The sequence below is a fragment of the Dryobates pubescens genome, chromosome Z (assembly GCF_014839835.1).
Source record: "Dryobates pubescens isolate bDryPub1 chromosome Z, bDryPub1.pri, whole genome shotgun sequence".
Taxonomy (NCBI): Eukaryota; Metazoa; Chordata; class Aves; order Piciformes; family Picidae; genus Dryobates; species Dryobates pubescens.
In genome coordinates this window covers 54,256,890-54,279,756 of record NC_071657.1, presented here as the reverse complement: position 1 = coordinate 54,279,756, position 22,867 = coordinate 54,256,890, and the positions used below count along the sequence as shown (strand labels likewise).

Genomic DNA, 22,867 nt, shown 5'->3' with positions numbered 1-22,867 from the left:
ATAAATAAATTGAATGTATCAGAAAGGGAGAGAGAGAAAATAGAGAGAGAGAAAGAGAAGAGAGAGAGAAGAGGAAAGGAATTATATTATCACACCCCTCACACACACACCCCCCCCAAGACAGTTCAAGTCTGTGGAGGAAAGGTGCTGCAGGAGATGTTGGGTCTGTAGAGAAAGGGTGCTGAGACTTTGGCTGGAGAAGAGATGTGGTCCCCTGGGCAGCCTCTTCAGCTCCATGAGTTGCAGCAGGCGGAACTTAGGACTTAGGACCACAATGAACTAAAAAAGACTTTTCCTAAACATGATGTAAGTAAATTACATAACTTTCTTGACACAGTATGCAAATTATAGATAAAAGCTGTGTTGCTTTGTTTTGTTTTAAGAAAGCTCTAGGAAAAAGAAAAGAAAAAAGTTGACACTGTTTTTAGAGGAGGTTCATTATTTCAGTGGGTTATATGGAAATGTGATTCACTCCTCTGAAAATGCAAGGCACGCTTATTAAAGTGAATGTGAATGTGTATCAATAGGCAGGACCAATAGATGAGTGAAGGGTTAGCAATGTGCTTACGTAGATAGATAAAGCCAAGTGAACGTGCCAAAAGTGATAATGCTTTATGGGCAAAGAAATACAGCACATCTGCTTTAAATGAGTTCATTTATGTCACAGGAAGTCCAACTACTGCTGTTGGTGCACCACCTGCAAAGTCCAGTTAATAGCTAGGTAAATGTTTAAGCTGCTAACTTGTTTCAAGGTTCCTTCAAGCAAGGCTACATTCCTAATTTTACCACCTTTGTATTACCATAAACCCAGCATCTGCCCTCGAATCAGACTTGGAAGGAATAACAGATAGATAGAAAAATATCAGTAATATAAAATAGCAGAATAATTTTTATGAGTATATTCAAACATCACACAGCAATACTGGCTATAATTTGCTATGCAGTTCCAGGGAAGACGGCTTCTGTGGCATTGTAGAGAAAAAGATGTTTAGAAGTTTGTTATTATTTCCAGCATTCCTGGAATTCCAGCAGCAAGTAGAACCATGAGAATGTTGATACAAATGAGTGAAAGTAGAGATCTAAAAGATTAGGTCAACGTCAGACTTTTATTCAGAGGTTTGGCTTCCTGCCATATGTTCAGACAATAAATTGGCTGTAACAAAGCTGCTTCTACCATTCTGCTGAGTACCAGTATCCCATCAGAGGCAATAGCTGGCAAAATAAGGTAAGCAAGAGTGGAAGACTACAGCTGGTTTTTAAACAGGCTTCACTTTAAGGTTATTGTATGAGGCTACTTGTGTAGATTTTAATAAATAGTGATTTTTTTTTTCCAGTTCACTTTGAAGTTTTCTTCTGAAATCTCTTCCTTAGTCTAGTTTATGTTTATTTTTATACATTCCTGTACAGATTTCATAAAGTCTATCTGAAAGACATGACAACCTTATTATTTGTTAGCTGTAAGATGCCAAAAAGTTCTTTTTAATCCACTGTTAAATTGAAACAAGCTTGAAGGAGTTACTATATTATTTGGAAGCAGGACTGTCAGCTGCAAGCCAATACACTCAAGCACAGTTCTGATTCTCTTTAGAAATGTAGAGATGCCTTGTTATGAGAGTACTAATATAGCATGAGGTAATATTTGGGTCATACTGTCATGTGAATGAACTGAAAAAAATTAAATTCTGGTTTTGTGTACTGAATTTGATTTAATTTTTTGGTCAGATGTACCTAAAGGTTAAGTGGAAGAAGGAATGATGGCTAAGCACAAATGAGAGTATCAATGGGGCAAGAGAAGCTATGTAATAGATATTCTCTGTTCTGTTTATATAAATTAATTGATATAGTAGGAAAAAATTTGAAACTCCCTATGCTCTTAGGGTGATCTTGTTGCCACTGGTCACAGATGTGCTCAATGATATCAAATTTCAGCACTTTAGAATGCTATCAATTAAGTTTTTGGATTCCCTTATACTTAGCTTAGATGAAAAACAACACAAACCAGACCCAAGTTTCCAAAACAAACAGTGGTTGTCTCGATCTGCAGCCAACAAGAGTATCCACCTCTTATAACTGCCTTCAAGCAGCATGTACCTTGCGGAAGAGAGAAAAGAACTTAACAATGGGCATGAAAGATATTAGAATAAAGAGATACAGGGAGAGACACACAACATTGAAAACTATGAGTAGGAATGAAAGACATGGGAGTTGGTGGCAGCTATTAAAGAATTTGGTGTGAGAGAAAAGGCTTATATGTCAGTCTTCAGGGACATGTGAGGAAATTCAATATATGGAAGCTTTTGTTGTTTCATGTAGGGAGTTTAGTTTGTTCTGGAGAGTTTAAAAGAGGTGAAGTTCTGCCATACACTTTTTAAGTACAGTCCTTCAGATCTTCCAAAAATCCTTCACATCTTTCTCCATAGAAAGTTTCCTAAATATTTATCGTCCTGCAAAATATCCATCTGATTTTTTAATTTATTTTTTTTTAACTGGCCTTCCCTGTTCAGGGATTTTTCAGTGTTTTGGCTTGTAATCATCCTTCCTCTTTTGTACAATAGTGGGTGTAAATAATGCAGATGTGAGACTGAATCTAAGTGGTTTGCTTAGTATCTCATTAATTCTAAAAAATAAATTATCTCATTAAGCATTTAGGACTAACTCAACATAAATTTTCATTAACTGTTGCAGTATAAGAAGGGCAAATCCGGCAGAAGATGATTCCCTGACTGCTTAACTTGGTATAAAAGTCAGGAACTGGGATCTTCAGAGCTTCTGATAAAGTGCCACCAAACTGAAATTGCACTTGTGTTTTCAGTAAGGATGTTCTGTAAGAAACAAAATGTCTGATTTTGAACATCCTGGATCTAAATATGTCTTGACAGTAACTTCTCTGAAAATCCACAAACTGGTGTTTTTGCCCACCTACTTTGCAGAGTCTGATTCAGTCAAATGTTTACAGGGGTCAGGTTCCACTTATTACTTAGTGAAAAAAAAAACACAAAAGGCCTTATCTTTTGTTTAGCATGCTCATAGATAACACAATTTCAGCAAGATGAAGAAGACCCAACCTTAACATCTCTGACTACAACTTACTGGACGTTTGAAAAACTAGAGGTCTTTCCTAGGAAGAACAAGTTCATTCTGTCTAATAAATGTTTCACTTTTCAGTGACCTTACTGAATGGTTAAACTAAAGAGCTAAAGTGAGTGAAAAAAAAAAAAAAAAAGCCTTATTTAGGCTTCATAGTCTTGTAACAAGAATAGCCAGGGATAGAAGTATTCAGTTTCTATGCGTTTGCTTAAATATTTAATAAGAAATTCTGCATTGGTGAACAAAACTAAACCAGAAAACAGAATTCCCTATCACTGGGTTAATCAACAAAATCTCTACACTACTGTGGGAGCCATGATTTCTCTGGCCTGACTGATATTTAGTTATTCATCTAGTCTTCAAAATCTGAAAACATTAATTTTTTGTAAATATAGTCACAAATACAATTTGAAAGATGCAGAGTATATTGAAGTGAAATTATTGACTGGTAAAAGAAACAATCATTTGGAAATGTGAATGGTTGCTAATAGTACAATTATAGTCAAATTTCCAAACTCTGGTCCTACAATTATACTCAAATTTCCAAATTTCCTCATTCCCGTTTCCTGAATCTTGGTTTAGGATGGCAATATGGCCATATTTCTTTATTGAAAGTGAGATTGTGTTGTGTAGTGTTGTGTTGAAGCTAGCATCACTTATGAATACTTGGAAAATAAAGGGGTCCAGGAGGGCTGGACCTGCTTCAAGAAAGAACTGATGAAGGCTCAGGAGCAGGCTGTGCCAATGTGCCGGAAGAGGAGCCGCCGGGGCAGACGGCCAGCCTGGCTGTGTAATGAACTTTTAATAGAACTAAGGGAAAAAAAGAGGGTGTATCACCTTTGGAAGAAAGGTGAGGCAACCCATGGAATGTTTAAAGATGTTGCTAGGGCATGTAGGAAGAAAATTAGGGAGGCAAAAGCACATTTGGAACTTAAACTGGCCTCTGATGTGAAGGACAACAAAAAGTCCTTCTATAAATATATTAATAGCAAGAGGAAGGGCAGGGACAACCTCCACTCCTTGGTTGACATGGAGGGAAGTGTTGTATCACAGGATGAGGAAAAGGCAGAGGTACTTAACACCTTATTTACCTCAATTTTTACTAGCGGGAAAGAACATCTACCAGACAGCTGGCCTGCAGAGCTGGCAGAAGGAGCCAGGGAGCTGCATGGTTTCCCTGTGTTCCATGAGCAAGTGATCGGAGCTCTCCTCAGCAGCTTAGACCCCCACAAGTCCATGGGACCAGATGGGATCCATCCTAGGGTGCTGAGAGAGCTGGCAGATGAGCTGGCCAAGCCACTCTCCATCATTTTTCATCAGTCCTGGCTCACTGGAGAGATCCCAGATGACTGGAAGCTGGCCAACGTGGTACCCATCCACAAGAAGGGCCGGTTGGATGAGCCAGGGAATTACAGGCCTGTCAGCCTGACCTCAGTGCCAGGAAAGATTATGGAACAGGTCATCCTGAGTGCAGTCACACAACACTTAGAGGATGGCCAAGGGATCAGGCCCAGCCAGCATGGGTTTAGGAAGGGCAGGTCCTGCCTGACCAACCTGATCTCCTTCTATGATCAGGTGACTGCCTGGTGGATGTGGGGAGGCCTGTGGATGTAGTCTACCTGGACCTCAGCAAGGCCTTTGACACCGTTCCCCATAGCAAACTCCTGGCCAAGCTGTCAGCCCATGGCTTGGATGGGAGCACACTGCGATGGGTTAGGAACTGGCTGGAGGGCCGAGCCCAGAGAGTGGTGGTGAATGGTGCCACATCCAGCTGGCAGCCAGTCACTAGTGGTGTGTCCCAGGGATCAGTGCTGGGCCCCATGCTCTTTAACATCTTTATTGATGATCTGGACGAGGACATTGAGTCCATCATCAGTAAATTTGCTGATGACACCAAGCTGGGGGCAGGAGTTGATCTGCTGGAGGGTAGAGAGGCTCTGCAGAGGGACCTCGACAGGCTGGGCAGATGGGCAGAATCCAACAGCATGAGATTTAACACATCCAAGTGCCAAGTTCTGCACATTGGCCACAGCAACCCCATGCAGAGCTACAGGCTGGGGTCAGAGTGGCTAGAGAACAGTCAGGCAGAGAGGGACCTGGGGGTGCTGGTTGACGGTAGACTGAACATGAGCCTGCAGGGTGCCCAGGCAGCTAAGAGGGCCAATGGCATCCTGGCCTGCATCAGGAACAGTGTGGCCAGCAGGAGCAGGGAGGTCATTCTGCCCCTGTACACTGCACTGGTTAGGCCGCAACTCGAGTACTGTGTCCAGTTCTGGGCCCCTCAGTTTAGGAAGGATGTTGACTTGCTGGAACGAGTCCAGAGAAGAGCAACAAAGTTGGTGAGGGGTTTGGAGCATAAGCCCTATGAGGCGAGGCTGAGGGAGCTGGGGTTGCTTAGCCTGGAGAAGAGGAGACTCAGGGGTGACCTTATTACTCTCTACAACTGCCTGAAGGGAGGTTGTAGACAGACGGATGTTGGTCTCGTCTCCCAGGCAGCCAGTACCAGGACAAGAGGACACAGTCTCAGGCTGTGCCAGGGGAGGTTCAGGCTAGATGTTAGGAAAAAGTTCTATACAGAAAGAGTGATTGCCCATTGGAATGGGCTGCCTGGGGAGGTGGTGGAGTCGCCATCATTGGAGGTTTTCAGGAGAAGACTTGATGGGGTGCTTGGTGCCATGGGTTAGATGTTTGGGTGGTGTTGGATTGGTTGATGGGTTGGACGTGATGATCTTGAAGGTCTCTTCCAATCTGGTTTATTCTATGTATTCTATGTATTCTAAAATCACTTAGACTGTGTTCAGGACAAGAAAAATATTTTTCAATCCAATTAGCAGAGTATGGCTAGCTTCCTATGATTGAGAAACATAAATAAATTAAACTGAAGTCACATAAGCTGCTTATATTTTATCTAAGTTGGAGTCTTTTAAAATTTATTCCTTTGCCACAACTGTATCTATGATAAACTGTATTTTAGTGGAAGTACCATCACTGGAAACAGGTAATTTTTGTCTTGTAAGACACAGCTTATGCAAGCAGTCAAGCATTTATTGAGTTTATCTTGCTTCCTTTTACTGTAATTTATAAAAATCTTACTCTCTGCAAACTTGTTTCTCAAATGAAATGTGAAGTATTATGACAAATTCTAACTCCAACTTTAGGAATTCAGATAATCAGAACTTCTTGAGTGCTTCCACAATGCTGCTCCGCTCAGGCCGCGAAAAGCCTTCTAAAGTGTCTCTCCGTGAAAGGCGGTCTGTTAAAAAAGGATCCCGGCTAGGACTGGGGAGAACAGCTTCTCAAAAGCCAGGTAACTCTTTTCTCAGAGTTTGTAATCTTCAAAGATTAATCCAGTTCTAGGCAGAATCCAAACAAATTAAGTATGTGGAACCACTTCCAAACAAATTAAATATGTGGAACCACTTCATTAACATAAGGTAATGAAAAAAACGAAACTTCCTTTAAAACAATCTGTGCAGACATATTCCTCATAGTAGTGACATTGGATATTTTACAGCACCAACTTCATATCAGTAATTCCTAAAGTACATCTATACCTCCCTGGAAAAGAGTGAATGGCATAGTAGGCTTGCCCAACATTTTATTTTGGGCACTGTACTGGCTCTTGTAATTCTAGTTAGAAGTAGAATTCTTTAACTGTTATAATAAAAGAGATTTTTTTCAGGTTCGCTGTACTGATTATTGTAGTTGTTGTCCTGTTGCTTTCTAGAACAAAAGTTTGTTGTTTTTTTTGGGTTTTTTGTTTGTTTTTTTTTTTAAGAAACCTAATCATCTTAGTTGTTAGGGCCTTTGAAGATAAGATTTTTGCTCTCACATAGATAAGGCACACACGTGATGAAAAGGTCCAACACAGGACCTGTCAGACCTTCCACTTCTGGAGGGTATGACTCAGGTTGCCAGGGTGTGCATTTTTTTGTTGACTGCATGTACAGAGTTTTTGCCTAGCCTAAACAGCATGGAAGGTAAGCTTCTGGGAAACAGCTCTAATGCCTGTTTAGATCACAATGTTTCAGAGGCAGAAGCACAATATAAAATGAGTAACCAAAGTATTTGGTGGAGTCAAGCATTCCTAGACTGTTATGTCACTGCCGGTGCATTCTGAGTATTGTGTTGTTGTATTTGTCTGTTTTGGCAAAAAAAGGACTGTGTATCTTACTGCATGCTCTGTAAGTCTGTGCGGTCTCAGAGATGTCTTAACTGAGTCTGAAAGCAGCAAACCTGTTCCAGTAAAACAATGTTCAGCCTAACATAATCAAAGTTGTGCCTTACAGTGTTATTCTATGGGTGTCTAACACCCAGGTAGCTGGACCTACATCCTTCTGACATCCAGAATGGTACAGTTTTGCTCATTAGTGATGGAAAACAGTTTCCCTCCTGAATGCTTTGAGCTGCAAAGACCTGGAGGTTTGTTGTTTGTTTAAGATGTTAGATTCCCCAAGCAAATGTTGCTATGTTAGGTAGCCATATACATTGTAATCTAAAACTCCTGTCTGTACATAGATCCAATTTTCAAAGTACAAAATTGGGAAATAAGTAAGTACTTCTTTATGAAATAAAGGAAACAAGTCTAGAAACAGTATGCTGTGGAGATACTGTCCCTACCTCACCATTTCTCTTCTTCAGAATGAAAACTTAAAACTTTTGTCTTTCTCATATCTCATTCTGTTGCGCAGGTTTCTGCACACAGTCGTGCTCTGGCACTGGACTGCTTCGGAGAGCTTCCTCCCTCTGTGAGAATACTCATTTGCCAGGTAACTGCTAAGTTAGGCCTTCTCTCCCACATTCAAATTCCTTCTGTCCCCATTAGTCTCTTTCAACAAAGCTATCTGCAAGTTGTCCACAGTCCTTCTTTCGCTATCCATCAGGTTGGAAGCCTTTTTTCAAGCTCTAGTTTTTGCACATGTTAACTCTCAAAAGGCCCAGCATGCATCTCTTCTTGTTACTGGGATAATCTTTGAAGGAAAGAAATTTTGATTTTCCTTAACACCACCATCAGGCCCCAAAACCAGCTTCTTAAGCCCACTGTATAATTTCTGTTATATGTTGGTTATACTGCTCATAGTTCAAATTTACATAGATTATCAAGCAAAGATTGCTGCAAAAATACACTTGATTCTTTATTGTGGAATTTTACCATTTTTTTTTCTTTAATTAGTAAAATTAATTACAACTTATTTTTGATTAGCATTTAGTCTGCGAGAAACACTGAAATGCTATATACTGACTGAAGATTCAAAAACAGTGCATTTTGACATAGATGAAGATGGTCACCATGAAATATCAACAAGGGATTCACAATCTCATGAAGGTAGTGTGCTTTTTATACAAAACTCTACCAACATCTGTGTGGTATTACAAGGCATTTTAAAATGCATGATTATGTGTACTGTGTTCAGTTTGGGACCTCTCACTACAAGAAATGTGTCGAGGTCCTGGAGTGTGTGCAGAGAAGGGGAACAAACTTGGTAAGGGGTTCAGAGCACAAGACTTATGAAGAGTGACTGAGGGAACTGGGGTTGTTTACTATGGAAATAAGGAGGCTCAAGGGAGACCTTCTCATTTTTTACCACTACCTGAAAGAAGGTTGTAGTGACATCAGTTTTCCCAGATGCATTTGAATATGCATTCAACCTCTTCTTCTGGTTAGGCCACACCTTGAGTACTGTGCCCAGTTCTGGGTCCCTCAGTTTAAGAAGGACATTGAGACATTTGAACGTGTCCAGAGAAGGGCAATGAGGCTGGGGAGAGGCCTTGAGCACAAGCCCTACAAGGAGAGGCTGAGGAAGCTGGAGTCACTCTGCCTGGAGAAGAGGAGGCTCAGAGGAGACCTTCTTGCTGTCTACAACTCCCTGAAGGGTGTTTGTAGCCAGGAGGGGGTTGGTCTCTTCTCCCAGGCAACCAGCACCAGAGCAAGAGGACACAGTCTGAAGTTGCACCAGGGGAAGTTTAGGCTGGAGGTGAGGAGAAAGTTCTTCACAGACAGAGTTGTTATCCTTTGGAATGTGCTGCCCAGGGAGGTGGTGGAGTCACCATCCCTGGAGATGTTCAAGAGGGGACTGGACGTGGCACTTGGTTTAGTCATGAGGTCTGTGGTGACAGGTTGGACTTGATGATCTTTGAGGTCTCTTCCAACCTTGGTGATTCTGTGATTCTCCCTGTGATTCTGTGATTCTCTCCCAATTAGAAGCAACGGGACTAGAGGAAATAGCTTCTAGTTGTACCAGGGAGGTTTAGATTGGACATTAGGAAAAATTTCTTCACAGAAAGGCTTGTCAAGCATTGTAGCAGGTGTGTAGATGCAGTGCTTAAAGACATGGTTTTGTGCTAGACTTGGCAGTGTTAGGTTTATGATTAAGACCTGATCTTAGAAGTTCTTTTCTGACCTAAATGATTCCATGATTCTATGTTTTCCATAGACATAACATTATATTGCATCCTTATGGGTATGAAAAATGTTTTATTCTAGCTGACAGTAGGTACATAATGTACTTACATGATAAAATTATTTTGTTCACTCCCATTTAATTTAATGGGAAGTCTAGGTGCTTAGCTATTATGAGAGTTAAAGCAAAGGTAATCTCAGAAATAAAGGCAAAAGAGAGAAAAATAGAGAAGATTTTGGAATTTGCAAGATTATTTTATTTTCAGGGAACTCTTCTTTTATCCCAAATATGGGGTTTCTGACACCAGAAACACTGTTACAACTAACATAATGGAAGTGGTTGTTAGAATGCATTCTTTTGATAGAGAAGAGACGAATAACAATGAGTGCAATTACTCTAGAATTATACATTTTCCAGAAATGTAAAAGAGGAGGCCAATTGTTGAACTTTCATATTGTAAGTATGAGAAATTATTGGGTAATTTAAAGATATGTCCGATTCAAGTATTCTAGCAGAAGAGAAATATATTCAGATTTCATGAATAGAGGGCTGATGTAACAGAGGAGAGCAAAGATCCATCTGGTCCAGAACTGCACCTTGAACCATGGCAAAGTTAGAGTTTCTAGGTAACCATAAGCAATGTTTCTAACTGAAATACATGGGGAAAAGTGAAAATCTGTAGGATATCTATCAATTTAATGAAACTTCATTTCTTACAAAAGCCCAGGCTTTACAGGAATGAGAAGTTGATTATGGATGCTTCAGATAAAGACAAGGAAAATCTTGTTTTAGATAGAGAGATAGAGAGATAGAGAGAGAGAGATGATATACCTTATATAAACTGAATAATGTTCTTTTTATTCTGTTGAATTGTGAATAATGACAGCTGCACTGGTAAGGTATTTAAGTGTGCTTTATGTTCTTTGAATTATCTTTTGCTTGATAACTTCATGGAGTAATTCATACAATTAGCATTGCTAATTTACATACAGAACCAATACCTGCACAGGTACACAGTAGAAATACTTTGCACATAGAGTCGTAGTGGGAGAGTCCTGATGTTCCTGTAAGAAAAATAAGAAAGGAAAAAAAGAAAAAAAAAGGAAATGCTGTGTGATATTCTTGTATATATAAACAGAACCACCAGAAACATATATTCATGATGATACAGTTAAGACAAGATCATATTAGGAGCCTCCTGTAACTTAATGTTTGTGACTCTGACCTGAAATGAATGATGCCTTCCCTAGATAACTGGCTACATGATTCAGACTGATGTTAGAAAAACCAGAACTCCCCTTCTGTTGATACCCGTTATTAGGGTTCTCGCATCTGCTGCTGAAGTCTTGTTGGCTTCTCTTTCATGGCATTTTTGGCCTTATATCTCATTACTGACTTCTATTTTCGCAGATTTCTCAGATTCTCTTTAGATTAATATATGTAATCAGTCAATACATCTGTTAGAGTTCAGACTTCAGTGGATCTGTTCACAAGTCTAACTGTAGTCTTAACTCCACCAGGAGTAGGGAGGTGATTTTCCCCTTGTACTCAGCTCTGGTGAGGCCACACCTCCAGTATTGTGTCCAATTTTAGGCACCTCAATACAGGAGAGATGTGAAGGTGCTGGAGTGAGTGCAGAGGAGGGCAGCGAAGCTGGTGAAAGGCCTAGAGAATAAATCTTATGAAGAGCAACTGAAGGAGCTGAGGCTGTTTCATTTGAAAAAGAGGAGGCTGAGGGGAAACCTCATTGCTCCCTACAACTACTGAAAGTACATTGTAGAGTGCCTGATGCTGCTCTCTTCTCCTGGGCAATTAGTGATAGAACAAGAGGGAATGGTCTCAAGCTTCAACTGGGGTAGTTTAGACTGGACATTAGGAAGAAGTTTTTAACAGAAAGAGTGGTCAGGCATTGGAATGTGCTGCTCAGGGAGGTGGCTGAGTCACCAACCCTGGATGTGTTTACAGGTCGTTTGGATATGGTGCCTGAGGATATGGTTTAGAGGTGAACTTTGTAGAGTAGGGTTGTTGGTTGGACTTGGTGATCCTGAGAGATCCTGAGAGTATTTTCCAACCTGAATGTTTCTGTGATTCTGTAGACTCTTCCGGGGTTATATTAATTCAGAGATCTGCAGGAAATGAAGTCTGATGCCTGTTGCTATTACACACTGTTTTCCAAATAATTTTCAATACAGTTCTTTACATTGTTTGTGCTGGGTTTGAATTTGAAGAATGTAATATCTAACTCCACATATTCTGTTTCAGATATTGCATGGTTAAGTGTGTTCACAAAGAATGAACAGGCAGCTACTGGTAAGATTGCTGTGGGAATAAAAAGTACCATTCTCTTTTTCAGGGTCTTGTTTTGAAGAGATGTTTCAGAGTAGGAAAAGAACTTAGCAGTGGTTTATACACTTGATATTAGAAGTAACATATTAATACTAGATTTTCTTAGGTCAGGTTACTGGACTAGTCAAAAAATTTAAAAGCCTTTCTGTGTTCCCTAAGAAAAAAAATCTTTAAAGTCATAAAATTTGCCTTAACAAGTTATGAAGTCATGAGTAATGTCTTGGACTGAAGACAAATGTATATGAAGAACAGAACATGAATATGCTCTATTACTGGCATATGGGTCTTAGCTTGCAAAGACTTGTTGTAACAAGAGAGGCAAAACAAAAGAAAATGGATATGAAGAAAGAGGAGACACTTTTTTGAGCTTTGGCATTGTAAGTATGAGAAATTACTGCGTAGTTTAAAGATGTATCCGATTCGAGTATTCTAGTAGAGGAGAAGTATATTCCAATTTCAGCAATAAAGGGCTGCTGTAATAGATGAGAACAAATATCCATCCAGTCCAGGACTGCACTTTGAACAATGGCCAAATTAGACTTTCTAGGTAACAGCTTAAAATACTGTGCATGAATATGTAGACTTGCCCCCTAGACTGTGGTAAGGTTTTAGTAACCAGAGAGGCTAAGTAATTCATCCAAAGGCCATCAGAGAGTGAACGTATCATGGATGAAATCACGGTAAGGTTCTTTACTTTCCTTGCCATTCACTGTCTGCTTTATAGACTACTTGTCACATTTTTGAGAGGTGATAGGGAAAGCTAGATGCCTTTGGATTTGCTCACACTAAACAATGTAGAATGAAGTTGCAATATACAGACAGAAAAAGCCAACGGTAGTTAGAATCTAACTCGCATTGACATATGTCCCTTGTCAACTAGTTGGGTTGGTTTTGTTTGTTGGTGTGGTGGTTTGAAAGGAAAGGCTCTGCTTTCCCTCCCCCACTGAGAAAGAGACCACGGCTAAACCCAGTCGGAGAAATGAGATTATATTTTACAAGGAAACAGATTATATGTAACACAACAAATACAGGTATTTTACAATATATACAGTAATATACAGCAAATGAACTCAACCAGAAACCAGACCCCCCACAGAGGGGGCTTCCCCCTGTGCCCCCTTCACCCCCCTACCTCCCTTCTCCCCCAAAAGAGGTAGAAGAAGAGATGAAAATGGAGTTAGCACAGCAGACAGAGGCCTATGCACAGGGAGTTAGTTCTTATCTTAGTTGGCCAGAATCCCAGAAGCAGATCCAGCCGAAAGGGACAGCGAAGGAAGGAAGACTGAGAGAAAGTTCCAGCTGCACTGGGACTATCCTCACCTCCCACAATTACTTGGCCAATGAAATTCGTTTAGAATACCAAAATATTTTATAAACATTTAGCCAGTGTGCCCCTTTCTTAAAGGCACAGTGTCAAACGGCCACAGTTGGGTTGTTTTTTTTCCACTCTTGCCTCTAAGTCAGAATCTTTGTGGCCTGGATATGAAATCTCTCTTGGCTGCTGATGTGCCTCTTACATGCTATAGCTGGACAACTGTGGCTGAGGCAACCTAAACTCATGTCACAAAAAGTAATAAATGGCAGAATTTTAGACCTTCTGCAATCTGCTGCATTTATCTGAATATATATATAAAATGAGGAAAATGAGCACGGGTGTGGCTCCATTTTAAACAAAGATTTGTGTGCTGTTTCCATGCTGTAGCTGGCTCACACAAAAGTACTTTAGAAGATTTCTACAAAAGCATTACAGTTAGGATTAGTTAGGGAACATAAAATCAGGCCCAGGTTTAGAGCAGCTAAAATCAGTCAGGTGAGATGAGTATGTTGTGCTAATTCCAAACATCCTTCAAAGGCCAAACAATACCTTTGGTGGTATGAAAAATAAATTTCCTTAGTTGCAATTGTTAATGCATAATTCCCTGGCCTCTGCAAAATTTGTATTCAGTTGCTACAGTGATGAACATACAGATCAACTTCTGCTCTCTTTTATATTTTTAAAGACACAGGGGGTATTACTTGACACAAACCTGAAAGGTAGTCAGGTAGTTATCATATCACTAGGTAGTTATTAATGTCATGGACATTGCTAGGTAATGCTCTTGTATGCCACAGCAGTTGCAATGGAGTACCTTAAGCAGTTTATTTTTTTTTGCTGAGGCCTTGAATTACCAAAAGGTAATAAATATTATTAGTTTGTTAGGCTGAGGAGTAGCCTGTATTATTGATATACATTGCTATTTCCTGCAGCTGAAGAAGCAGTATTATCTCAAAAGGAAGTATAATCCAATGCACCCACAATTATGATAATGGAAAGATTTTGAGCTAGAAAGCATGCAAAAAGTGAAAGGGAAAAAATCCTACATTTCCATAGTGATACATAGTCAGGTATATTACATAATCTTGAATATTGTTTATATGTCTTAACTACTAATATATATGCCTTTGAAGCATATACATTATGTATAACTGATAATTCTGTATATTAACTGCAAATACAGAGGAAAAATATACAACAAATTTATACTGTCATAAAGCCATAGACTTTTAATAGTTTACAGAAAAGAGTGGTATCAAGAGGGATAGCATTTGTTTGTATTTGTTTCTATTTATATGCCTATCAGTATAAAGTGAACCTGAATGTTATCTCTACACAAGATTTTCAGCTATGCTTTATTCTAAAAAGTGATACACATTTTTTTACAATATTCTCCTGTGTGTTAAACAGAGTCTAATAATTTGGTGATCCTCACACAGAGATCAAAGCTTAACAAATTTGTCCTATTGTGCAAGGGTAAGAAGCATCTTTCTCTGAAGGTAAGAAGTTTATTTCTTTTGTGACTTGTGGGTGCTCTTTCTTACTACAGGACAATTTTCCCCAAAGACCATTTCAAGTTAATTTTTCTCTATTTACCACCTTCCACATTTCAGATTCTGGATACCTCCCTCTGTTCTGCTTGGGGAAATATTTAAAGTAGGTTATGATAAAAATCATTGGGCTAGGTAGTTAACTGCTGTCATTAATCTCTGTGGAGAGAGAGGAGGCTTCTTAACCAGAAAACATGTGGGAAATAAAAGGAGAGGAAGAAGCAGGAATTCTGCTTTGGAAAGAGATGTGTTAAAGAATGGAATTGGTTTTCCCTGATCAACCCAAATTTCAACATAAGGAATGTGATGAAAAGAAAATACAGCTGAATACAGTATCCCATTTTAAACACTGACCATCTGTTGTCAGAGCATTCTTATTTTCTCCAGTCTTGTGAAGACTTTTTTTAATTGTAGAAAGGACAGTTTTCCTTTTCAGAAGGTTACAAATTTTATTAAAATCCGAGGAAGAATGTTATGTTGGAATTTACCCTCTAAAACATGGCAAAGGTCTAGGATGCTCTGTTTACGCAGATTATGCCAGGATAAGCAATGACCCTTTATATAATGCTGGTCATGAATGATGGCATAAATCACCAAATGAATGCTTCCTCAAATTAAGTCTTTGCTATTTCTAATTTGTTTTTAATTCACAGATTAATTTCCATGAAATCTATTTTCTGAAATTAGCTGGAGAAATGCATAATGTAAGATACACTGATTACATCTATTCTTTATTTTCCCTCTGGGATTTTTCAGTGTCCTTGAAAGAGCAACTGCTTTAAAATAACTTTCCTTGTTCAAAAATTACCTTTTCATAAATCAGTTGTTTGAAAGTTGTCCCACCAAACAATGACAAGAACTGAGTGTTAAACCCTCATAGAGCCCAATCATCTATTTTAAAATAGGAAGTTTTGCCAGATTTCTTGGCATGATTAAAAGCAGCGCTTATCTGAAAATGAAATAAGACATAATCACTGACTCTCAAATATGTAAAAAAATTGGGAAAATCATGGATCATTTATTTTTCCAGCAGACTACAAATAATTTTCTTATTCTCAACAAGAATTCTGATACAGAACATGGAAAAGCTTCTTATATGTGATAAAGTTTTGGTATCCTATTATAACATCATTAGGTCCTGGCTGCATTACAAAATAGAAATTGGGCGTTAAACAATCTGAAGGACAGTCTTTAGCATTTGCTTTAGAATTAATGCTACATTTGGTGGAATAAAAGAACAAAATATGAACACAAAATTACTAATCTTAATGCTTGTAAACACAGGTTTTAAAAGCATCCTGTTCAAAGCCATATTGTCCCTCAGTGGAAAGATGCAACAGGAAAACATGCAACCATGAAGATCCTGACTTCAAACAGGTATATAATCATGATAAAACAAATAAAAAGGTGTGTGTGAGAGAGAGTGCATGCAAACATCTTAAACTCTATAATTTTGTGGTTGCTGCAGCCAAGGCTGCTCTTAAGTTTCACACTGCTCACCCACCCTTCCTTGTTGGTGAAGACAAAGTCCAGCACAGCACATTTTCTTATGGATTCCTTTACCACCTGGAGGAGGAAATTGTCATCAGTGCATTCCAGGAACCTCTTACATTGCTGGTGCCTCACTGTGTTGTCCTTCAACAGATAACTGTGAGATTGAAATCTCCCATGAGGACTAGGACTATTGCTGCTTTTATCTTTTTATAGGGGGCCTCACCTGCTCAGTCTTCTTGGTCAGGTGGCCTGTAGCAGACTCCCACTACCGTGTCACTTTTCCTTGCCTTCACTTTAGTCCTCACCCATAAACTTTCTGTCACCTCTTCTATCCCCATGTGGACCTCCATGGACTCATTGATGTAGGGGGCCACACACCTTTCTCCCCTGCCTCTCTTTCTAAAAAGATTATACCTATCTAATCCCACACTCCAGTCGTGGGAGCCATGCCACCATATCTCATTAATGCCAATGACATCATAGCCCTGCAGGCATTCGCGCATTTGTAGCTCCTCTTGCTTGTTCCTCGTGCTCTGTGCATTAGTGTAAAGGCATTTAACCTGGAGCTTCACTGAAGCTTATTTACTAACTGGGGTACCCTTATCCTATTCTTCGGGTGCTTTCTTCCCAGACTGTGGTTGAACTCTGGGTCCCAGGTGCCTGTTAGTGTCATTGGCTTTGATGTGGGAGGGATTGAGCACTCCTTTCCCCAGCAGCTTTTTCTGTGGAGCTGTTCACAGGGCAAGAATAAGGGTCTTCACAACTGCAAGTTTTGGGAAGCAGCTGGAAAGAAAAGCTGTAATAGTTGCCTGTAGAGACCTGTTCTTCACCCCATGTTTCTAAACACATAATCAAAATGAAAAATTCATTCCGAGAACTGATTCATTACCTAACAAGACAAACGGTGATCTGTTTATCATGGCTTCTTGCTGATACCTTCAAGAAGAAATAAAAACATGTGAGTCATTTATGTGAAGATAAATCTGCAGCCTGAAGTTGGATCACATCCAGTGAGGCCAAGAGGCAAAAATCTTAGTCAAGCCTGAATTGTAAGATTCTTCATAAACTGTCTAGAATGAGTTTTCTGATAAGGAGATAATTTCTGGCGTGATGAATACAGCCACCAATGTCCTTAGGATAAAAAATGTAGGAGTAGTTGACTGAGATGGAAAAATACTTCTCATGGCCAATGACAAAGCCATGTGGTGCTGCAATGTGATATTTCTGACAGATCTTAATAGTTAAGTCTTCAAAACAGGCTTTTGATTTTCTTATTGGTAGACTGCCAGTAGAATTACCAGAAACATGAGAATCTGTGGGGCCTGCTGTTACAACAGCAGGAAGAGCTGCTTATAATGTTGTAAATTTCCATTTCTGTAACCAAGGGTTATGGAGACATACTTCACAATCAATATTAATACTCTTTTATAAATTAAGCTGTTATTATCACAGTGAAATAATATCAGCTTCCAACAGCAAATAATAGTTTATAATAACATCTTATTCTGACAGGGAATTGAGACAGGAAGGTAACACGGAACACAGGCAATATTTATTGCAATGCTGTGCTGGTAAGAGTGGAAAGGTGTTTGAACTGGACATGCAGTGACTGCCTCACACAGTGCACACACTTGCGGTCACACAGCTGGAGCAGCAGTCGAGAGGCCAGCCCCAGCAGTTTGTTGAGGAGAGGCTTACATTCACTTATGGCTGTAATTATTTTAACTCTGTAATGGAGCATGCTTATCATAATTAATAATACCATACAAGCAAATGCAGTTAGCCACACAAGAGTATGAATTAAGAGATACAGAACAGTATTTCCCTTCATCTCCACCACAGATAAAGTTTTCCCATCTATCTCCCCACAACATATTGATAGTGATGGGATGTTTCCCACCCCTTATGTATAGCTCTGCTGATAGCCAATATGGTCTCTTTTTCACACAAGTAAGATTACTTTTACAAACTTTGTCACTTGTAGCCCACTGTCTTGGCTTAACCCCAGCCAGTAATTAAGCACTGCACAGCTGCTTGCTCAGTCCCCCACCAGTGGCATATGTGAGAGAACAGAAAAAAGGAGAGAAAAAAAAAGAAAGAAAAGGTAAATTTACAGGTTGGTATAAAGACAGTTTAATAGGACAGAAAAGGAAGGGAAACTGTATCTACTACTACTGCTACTACTACTAGAACATACAAACAAGTGATGCACAATCCAGTTGCTTACCAATGCTGACTGATTGCCAAACAATCTCTGAGCTGTGGTCTCCCCAGGGCAACTCCCCCTATTTATATACTGGGCATGATGTCACATGGTATGAAATACCCCTTTGGCTTGTCCTTACTGTGTTCCCTCCCAGCTTGGGCAGTCCCAGCCTCCAGCAGCAGGGCAGCATGAGAAGCTGAAAATTCCTTAACTTGGTATAAGCACTGCTCAGCAACAACTAAAGCACCAGTGTCTTATGAACATTATTCTCATCCTAAATCCAAACCACAGCACTGTATGAGTGAATAGGAAGAAAATCAACTTCATTCCAGCAAAACTGGGACACTGATGCACTGTTAATCCCAGTAATTTCTTTAAAAAGCCAGCATATAGCGATGATGTTGAAATGAGTGTTCTTTAGCATTCACTATTGACATTAACAGCTTGATACGACACCAAGTTCTCAATTTCTTGCAACCATCTCATAAATAATTAGCCATTTCCTTAAAAGTCTGGATTTAAATTATGCAGCCACTCAACCAGTCCTGCCCTCTGACAGTGGGACAGGGAAGAGAACAGCAAGAGCAAAACTGAGAAAACTTAGACGTCAAGACAAAGACAATATAATATTCAAAGGTTAGAAAAAGCCTCAAGTGATACAGAAATACCTCCTCCCATAAGCAGATCAATGCTGAGCCAGTCTCTGAGTGACAGCTACCTTGGAAGGAAAAAACCAAACCAAACCAAACCAAAACCCCAAACCCTACCATCTTCATCCTCTATGCCAGTCTTTAGGGCTGACTGTGACATTACATAGCATGGAGTATTGCTTTGACCAGCCTGGGACAGCTGCCCTTGCTGTGTACCCTAGCCTCGCGCCCACCTTCAGACTACTTTCTGGGGTAGAGTGGAATAAAATGGTCTTGATGCTGTGCATGCTCTGCTCAGCAGTAGCCAAAACACTGTTGTGACACCAACCCTGTTTTAGTTGCAAACCCAAAGTGCAATATAATTAATTTGTAATACTTTCCAAGGTCCATAGCTTCCTTGGTGCAGTTGAGGTGATGTCTCAGTTTTGCTAGTTATCATCATTGTACAACTCATCCAGCTTTTGACCATGTGCTTACTCCTTTGTCTCCTCTGAGAAAATGCAGATTGCAGTGTGCCCTAGGTATCTTTGCATATAACTCATCATGACAATGTAACATAATTTGCCTTGTTTCAGTGGGCCTTCTTTAGAAGCTGAATTTAGCTTGGGGATATGCTCATTGTGCATTATACGAAAAGACTTCACATAATTCTGAATCTTATTTATTTCAAAACTTGGATACTACTCTCTCACATCTTTCTCTGTAACTGCCATCAGTGACATTCCACAAGACAATATTTTCTTTAACCTGTGAAGACATTCTAACATGAGCACATGCTATCACAAGTTCATTGTGAAAGCCCTGTGCAACATGAGTAAAGGTATGCATTTTGCCACTCTGTGAAACCTGGCCTGCAAATTCGTTCTTTATTTAAATACAATGGGAAAGAAAGTAAGATCTATAACTGAACACCAGCTGTGTTTGTTTTCTTGGAATTGCCACATGATGTCTCAGGCATGCTTGCTGCCTTAGGAGTTGTCCTCAAGGCGAACTTTATCTGGCAGTACTCCACTATATTCTGTTCAGATTTTCTCAATAGCCTTTGTAACAAGCCGTAATAAAAACTTCTTGAAAACACCCTTTTCTCCAATGACCTGCTGCAACTCTCAGTACTAGTAGTGTTAGGATATGCTTCTAATCCCAGCTCCTCTTTCTTCTAGTTGCACAATATCATTCCCCCAGTCATCTTCCTGTAATGGCTCACCATCTAATTTTCCCTCCTTTCATGCAGATACAGCAGGATTTTTTCATTTTTGCATCTTGATCTGGTTTTGCAGCAGATAATTATTTTGGCTTCACATTTACCCTTGCTCCAGGGTGAATTTCTGCATTATACACATTAATCCCTTTTCTTGCTTCTGCAGTTTTTGTCCTTATTATCACTTTGAGTCCCTACAATGTATTTCTTTCCTAAAGACAAATTGTCTTCAACTTCTTTACTAGCATTTTTCAAGCAGGATTTTTGGATTGATGTTACACTGGCTTAGTCGGGACAGAATATTTCAAACACTTCTCATAGCTTTGCTAATATAGCAGGTGTACCTTCCAATTTTTTTGATGTACTCCACAATAACTGCAGGACACTTTCCTTCTCTCCCCTGTTGTTATATGGAAAGGACTTGTTCCTCCTTCCACAGAGAGGTGGTTATTGGCAATGTGGAAATCTCCAGCACAGCTGGACTCTGTAATAGCCTCCTGATGTTTTCCAAGCCTTTGTTTTCATTTTAGAAGTCCCCTTACGCATTGTGCACAATTCTTAGTCTGATTTATAGAACTGTCCTGTGGGTAGAATGAGGGTGTTCAAACAGACCTCTCAAAAGGGCAGATGAAATAATTTGATTACAATACATTCATTTACCATATTCCCAGAAAGACACTATAAATTCCCTGCTTCCTGGCAAGAGGTTGAGTTGGGAGAAACTTTCATTAAATAAGCTCTTACTATTAGCAGCAGCAAGCTATTTACACAGTCTTTTCAGTTACTCCCTCATTCAGTGCACACACACAGAAGCAGGGGCTTGTACCCACACTTCAGGGGTTTCAGCCAGCTTTGTACAGTCACACACTGGATCCGCTGTTTCAGAAGGTGTGTTTGTATGTACTGCCCTGTAGCCTTTGTTGGACATGGTGTGGGTTACATGATCCACCATGTGTCCCATCGTGTTCTGGAGGCCTTGGGGAGGTTAAGCCGCCCGTGGTTCCATGAGTTTATCAGGTTTTCCAGATTTACCAGGGCTAGTAAATCTTGAGAACTTATGGCTTCAGAGGCTACATCTCAGCACACATTCTTCCTCTCTATGGCATCATTGTGTTTTCTGGTAACTATTTCTCCATTGTCACTCTGAGGTGTGTAGAGAGCCCAACCACATCAACACACAGAGAAGGGCTGTAACAGTTGTTTAAAAGTAATTGGTACTGTATCTTTCTAATTTTACTCTGAAACAGGCAAGAAAAATTGTGGATTGACATTTGGTTGCCAGGTGTAGTGGACAAGGTAGGTTTGTAGTATGAAAATAACTAGAAGAAAATCTGAACTTACCCCAGTAATAGGTATACTCCAGAGAAAAACTATGCTTGTCCTTTCTTGAAGCAAGGGAATGTGGCTATGAGTGTGAAAATACTCAGTCATTTGAGGGATATAAGTATTCATCGTTATCACAGAATCTGTCCCACAATGATTAGGTGTTGCCAAAGATTCATCTAGAAGTTGGTAAATGTGTGTCACTAGAGAAATAATTCAAAATGTAGCAAGCCAGCAACAAAAATTAAATTTTGTCACATGAAACCCTGTAGAAAGTCTTGAAAAATTAACACATGTTCTTTACATTGTGTTTTTTTCATAGCTGAGTGAAGAAAGCCACTTCTTCATCATGCATTACCTAGGAGATTCTGTGCAGTTCCAGTGCTATGAAGATACAAGTTATTACCTGTGTGTGAACGATGACTCACTTGATATTTGCAAGGTGGAAAACGAAGAACCCAATCAGGACAAAAATTTTTACTTCAAGGTGTCATATTTATAGGAAACATAACTTCCCTGCCTTTCAGTGGCCTAAGTTTCTATACAACTCTTACTATAAGCTAACAGAAGACAAGGAAGGTTGAGATCAACTTATTTCCATTTTGGCTTAATTTTACCTTTTTTTGCTTGGTTGGTTTCTTCTGGGTTTGTTTGTCTGTTTGTAATTTCTTTAGTCACCATTTTGCATAAGTAACTTCCTTTAGTGTCTGTGCTTTCAATATGAAAAGAGAAAGGCTAAGTTTGAAAAATATACAAACTGATCAGTCTTATTGTGCCTTTCCTGCACAATTATGTTTTTTAAGGAGCTGAATTCTTCTGGACAGGATCAAAAACACAGGGGATATTTCAAACATAGGGGGAGAAAAAGAATCTTACATGGGTATGAAACAGCATTAGTTCTTCATGGGGTAAACATTTACTTTTCAAAAAAATATCTCTCACAAGCTCACCTAAACTTCAGAAGAAAACATTTAGATGTTATTAAATGCATGTGTGCATGTCCTGATTGACTGACTGACTGACTCCTGATTGACTGCAGTGGAAAAAGTGTCTCAGGTCTTCTAGCATGGCCACTCTCTAAGAATATGTACACAGACCATTAGACACACAATGTGGAGGCAAAGGGAAGTAGGCACAGTGGATTGATGGGACATAACAGATGCCTGTGAATACTAGCAGAAAATTGTTCTGACTTTGGCTTCCTTCTCTGAATCACAGAGGGAAACATAATTATGCTCAGCTGCAAAGCAGAGTGCATAACAGCACCTGAAAAAAACCCCTAAATGTTCACAATGAC

The 22,867-nt window shown here is 39.6% G+C and overlaps 1 protein-coding gene across 1 annotated transcript; it reads left to right on the top strand.

Annotated features, from left to right (window-relative positions):
- Window positions 1-6,259: 6,259 nt before the first annotated feature.
- On the top strand, window positions 6,260-22,455 carry LOC128899444 (uncharacterized). Its single transcript, XM_054178503.1, has 6 exons — window positions 6,260-6,394; window positions 7,779-7,856; window positions 8,291-8,413; window positions 14,560-14,648; window positions 15,984-16,076; window positions 21,893-22,455. Exons 1-6 carry the CDS (start codon window positions 6,283-6,285, stop codon window positions 22,070-22,072), a joined length of 675 nt encoding a protein of 224 aa, XP_054034478.1. The 5' UTR covers window positions 6,260-6,282; the 3' UTR covers window positions 22,073-22,455.
- Window positions 22,456-22,867: the final 412 nt, after the last annotated feature.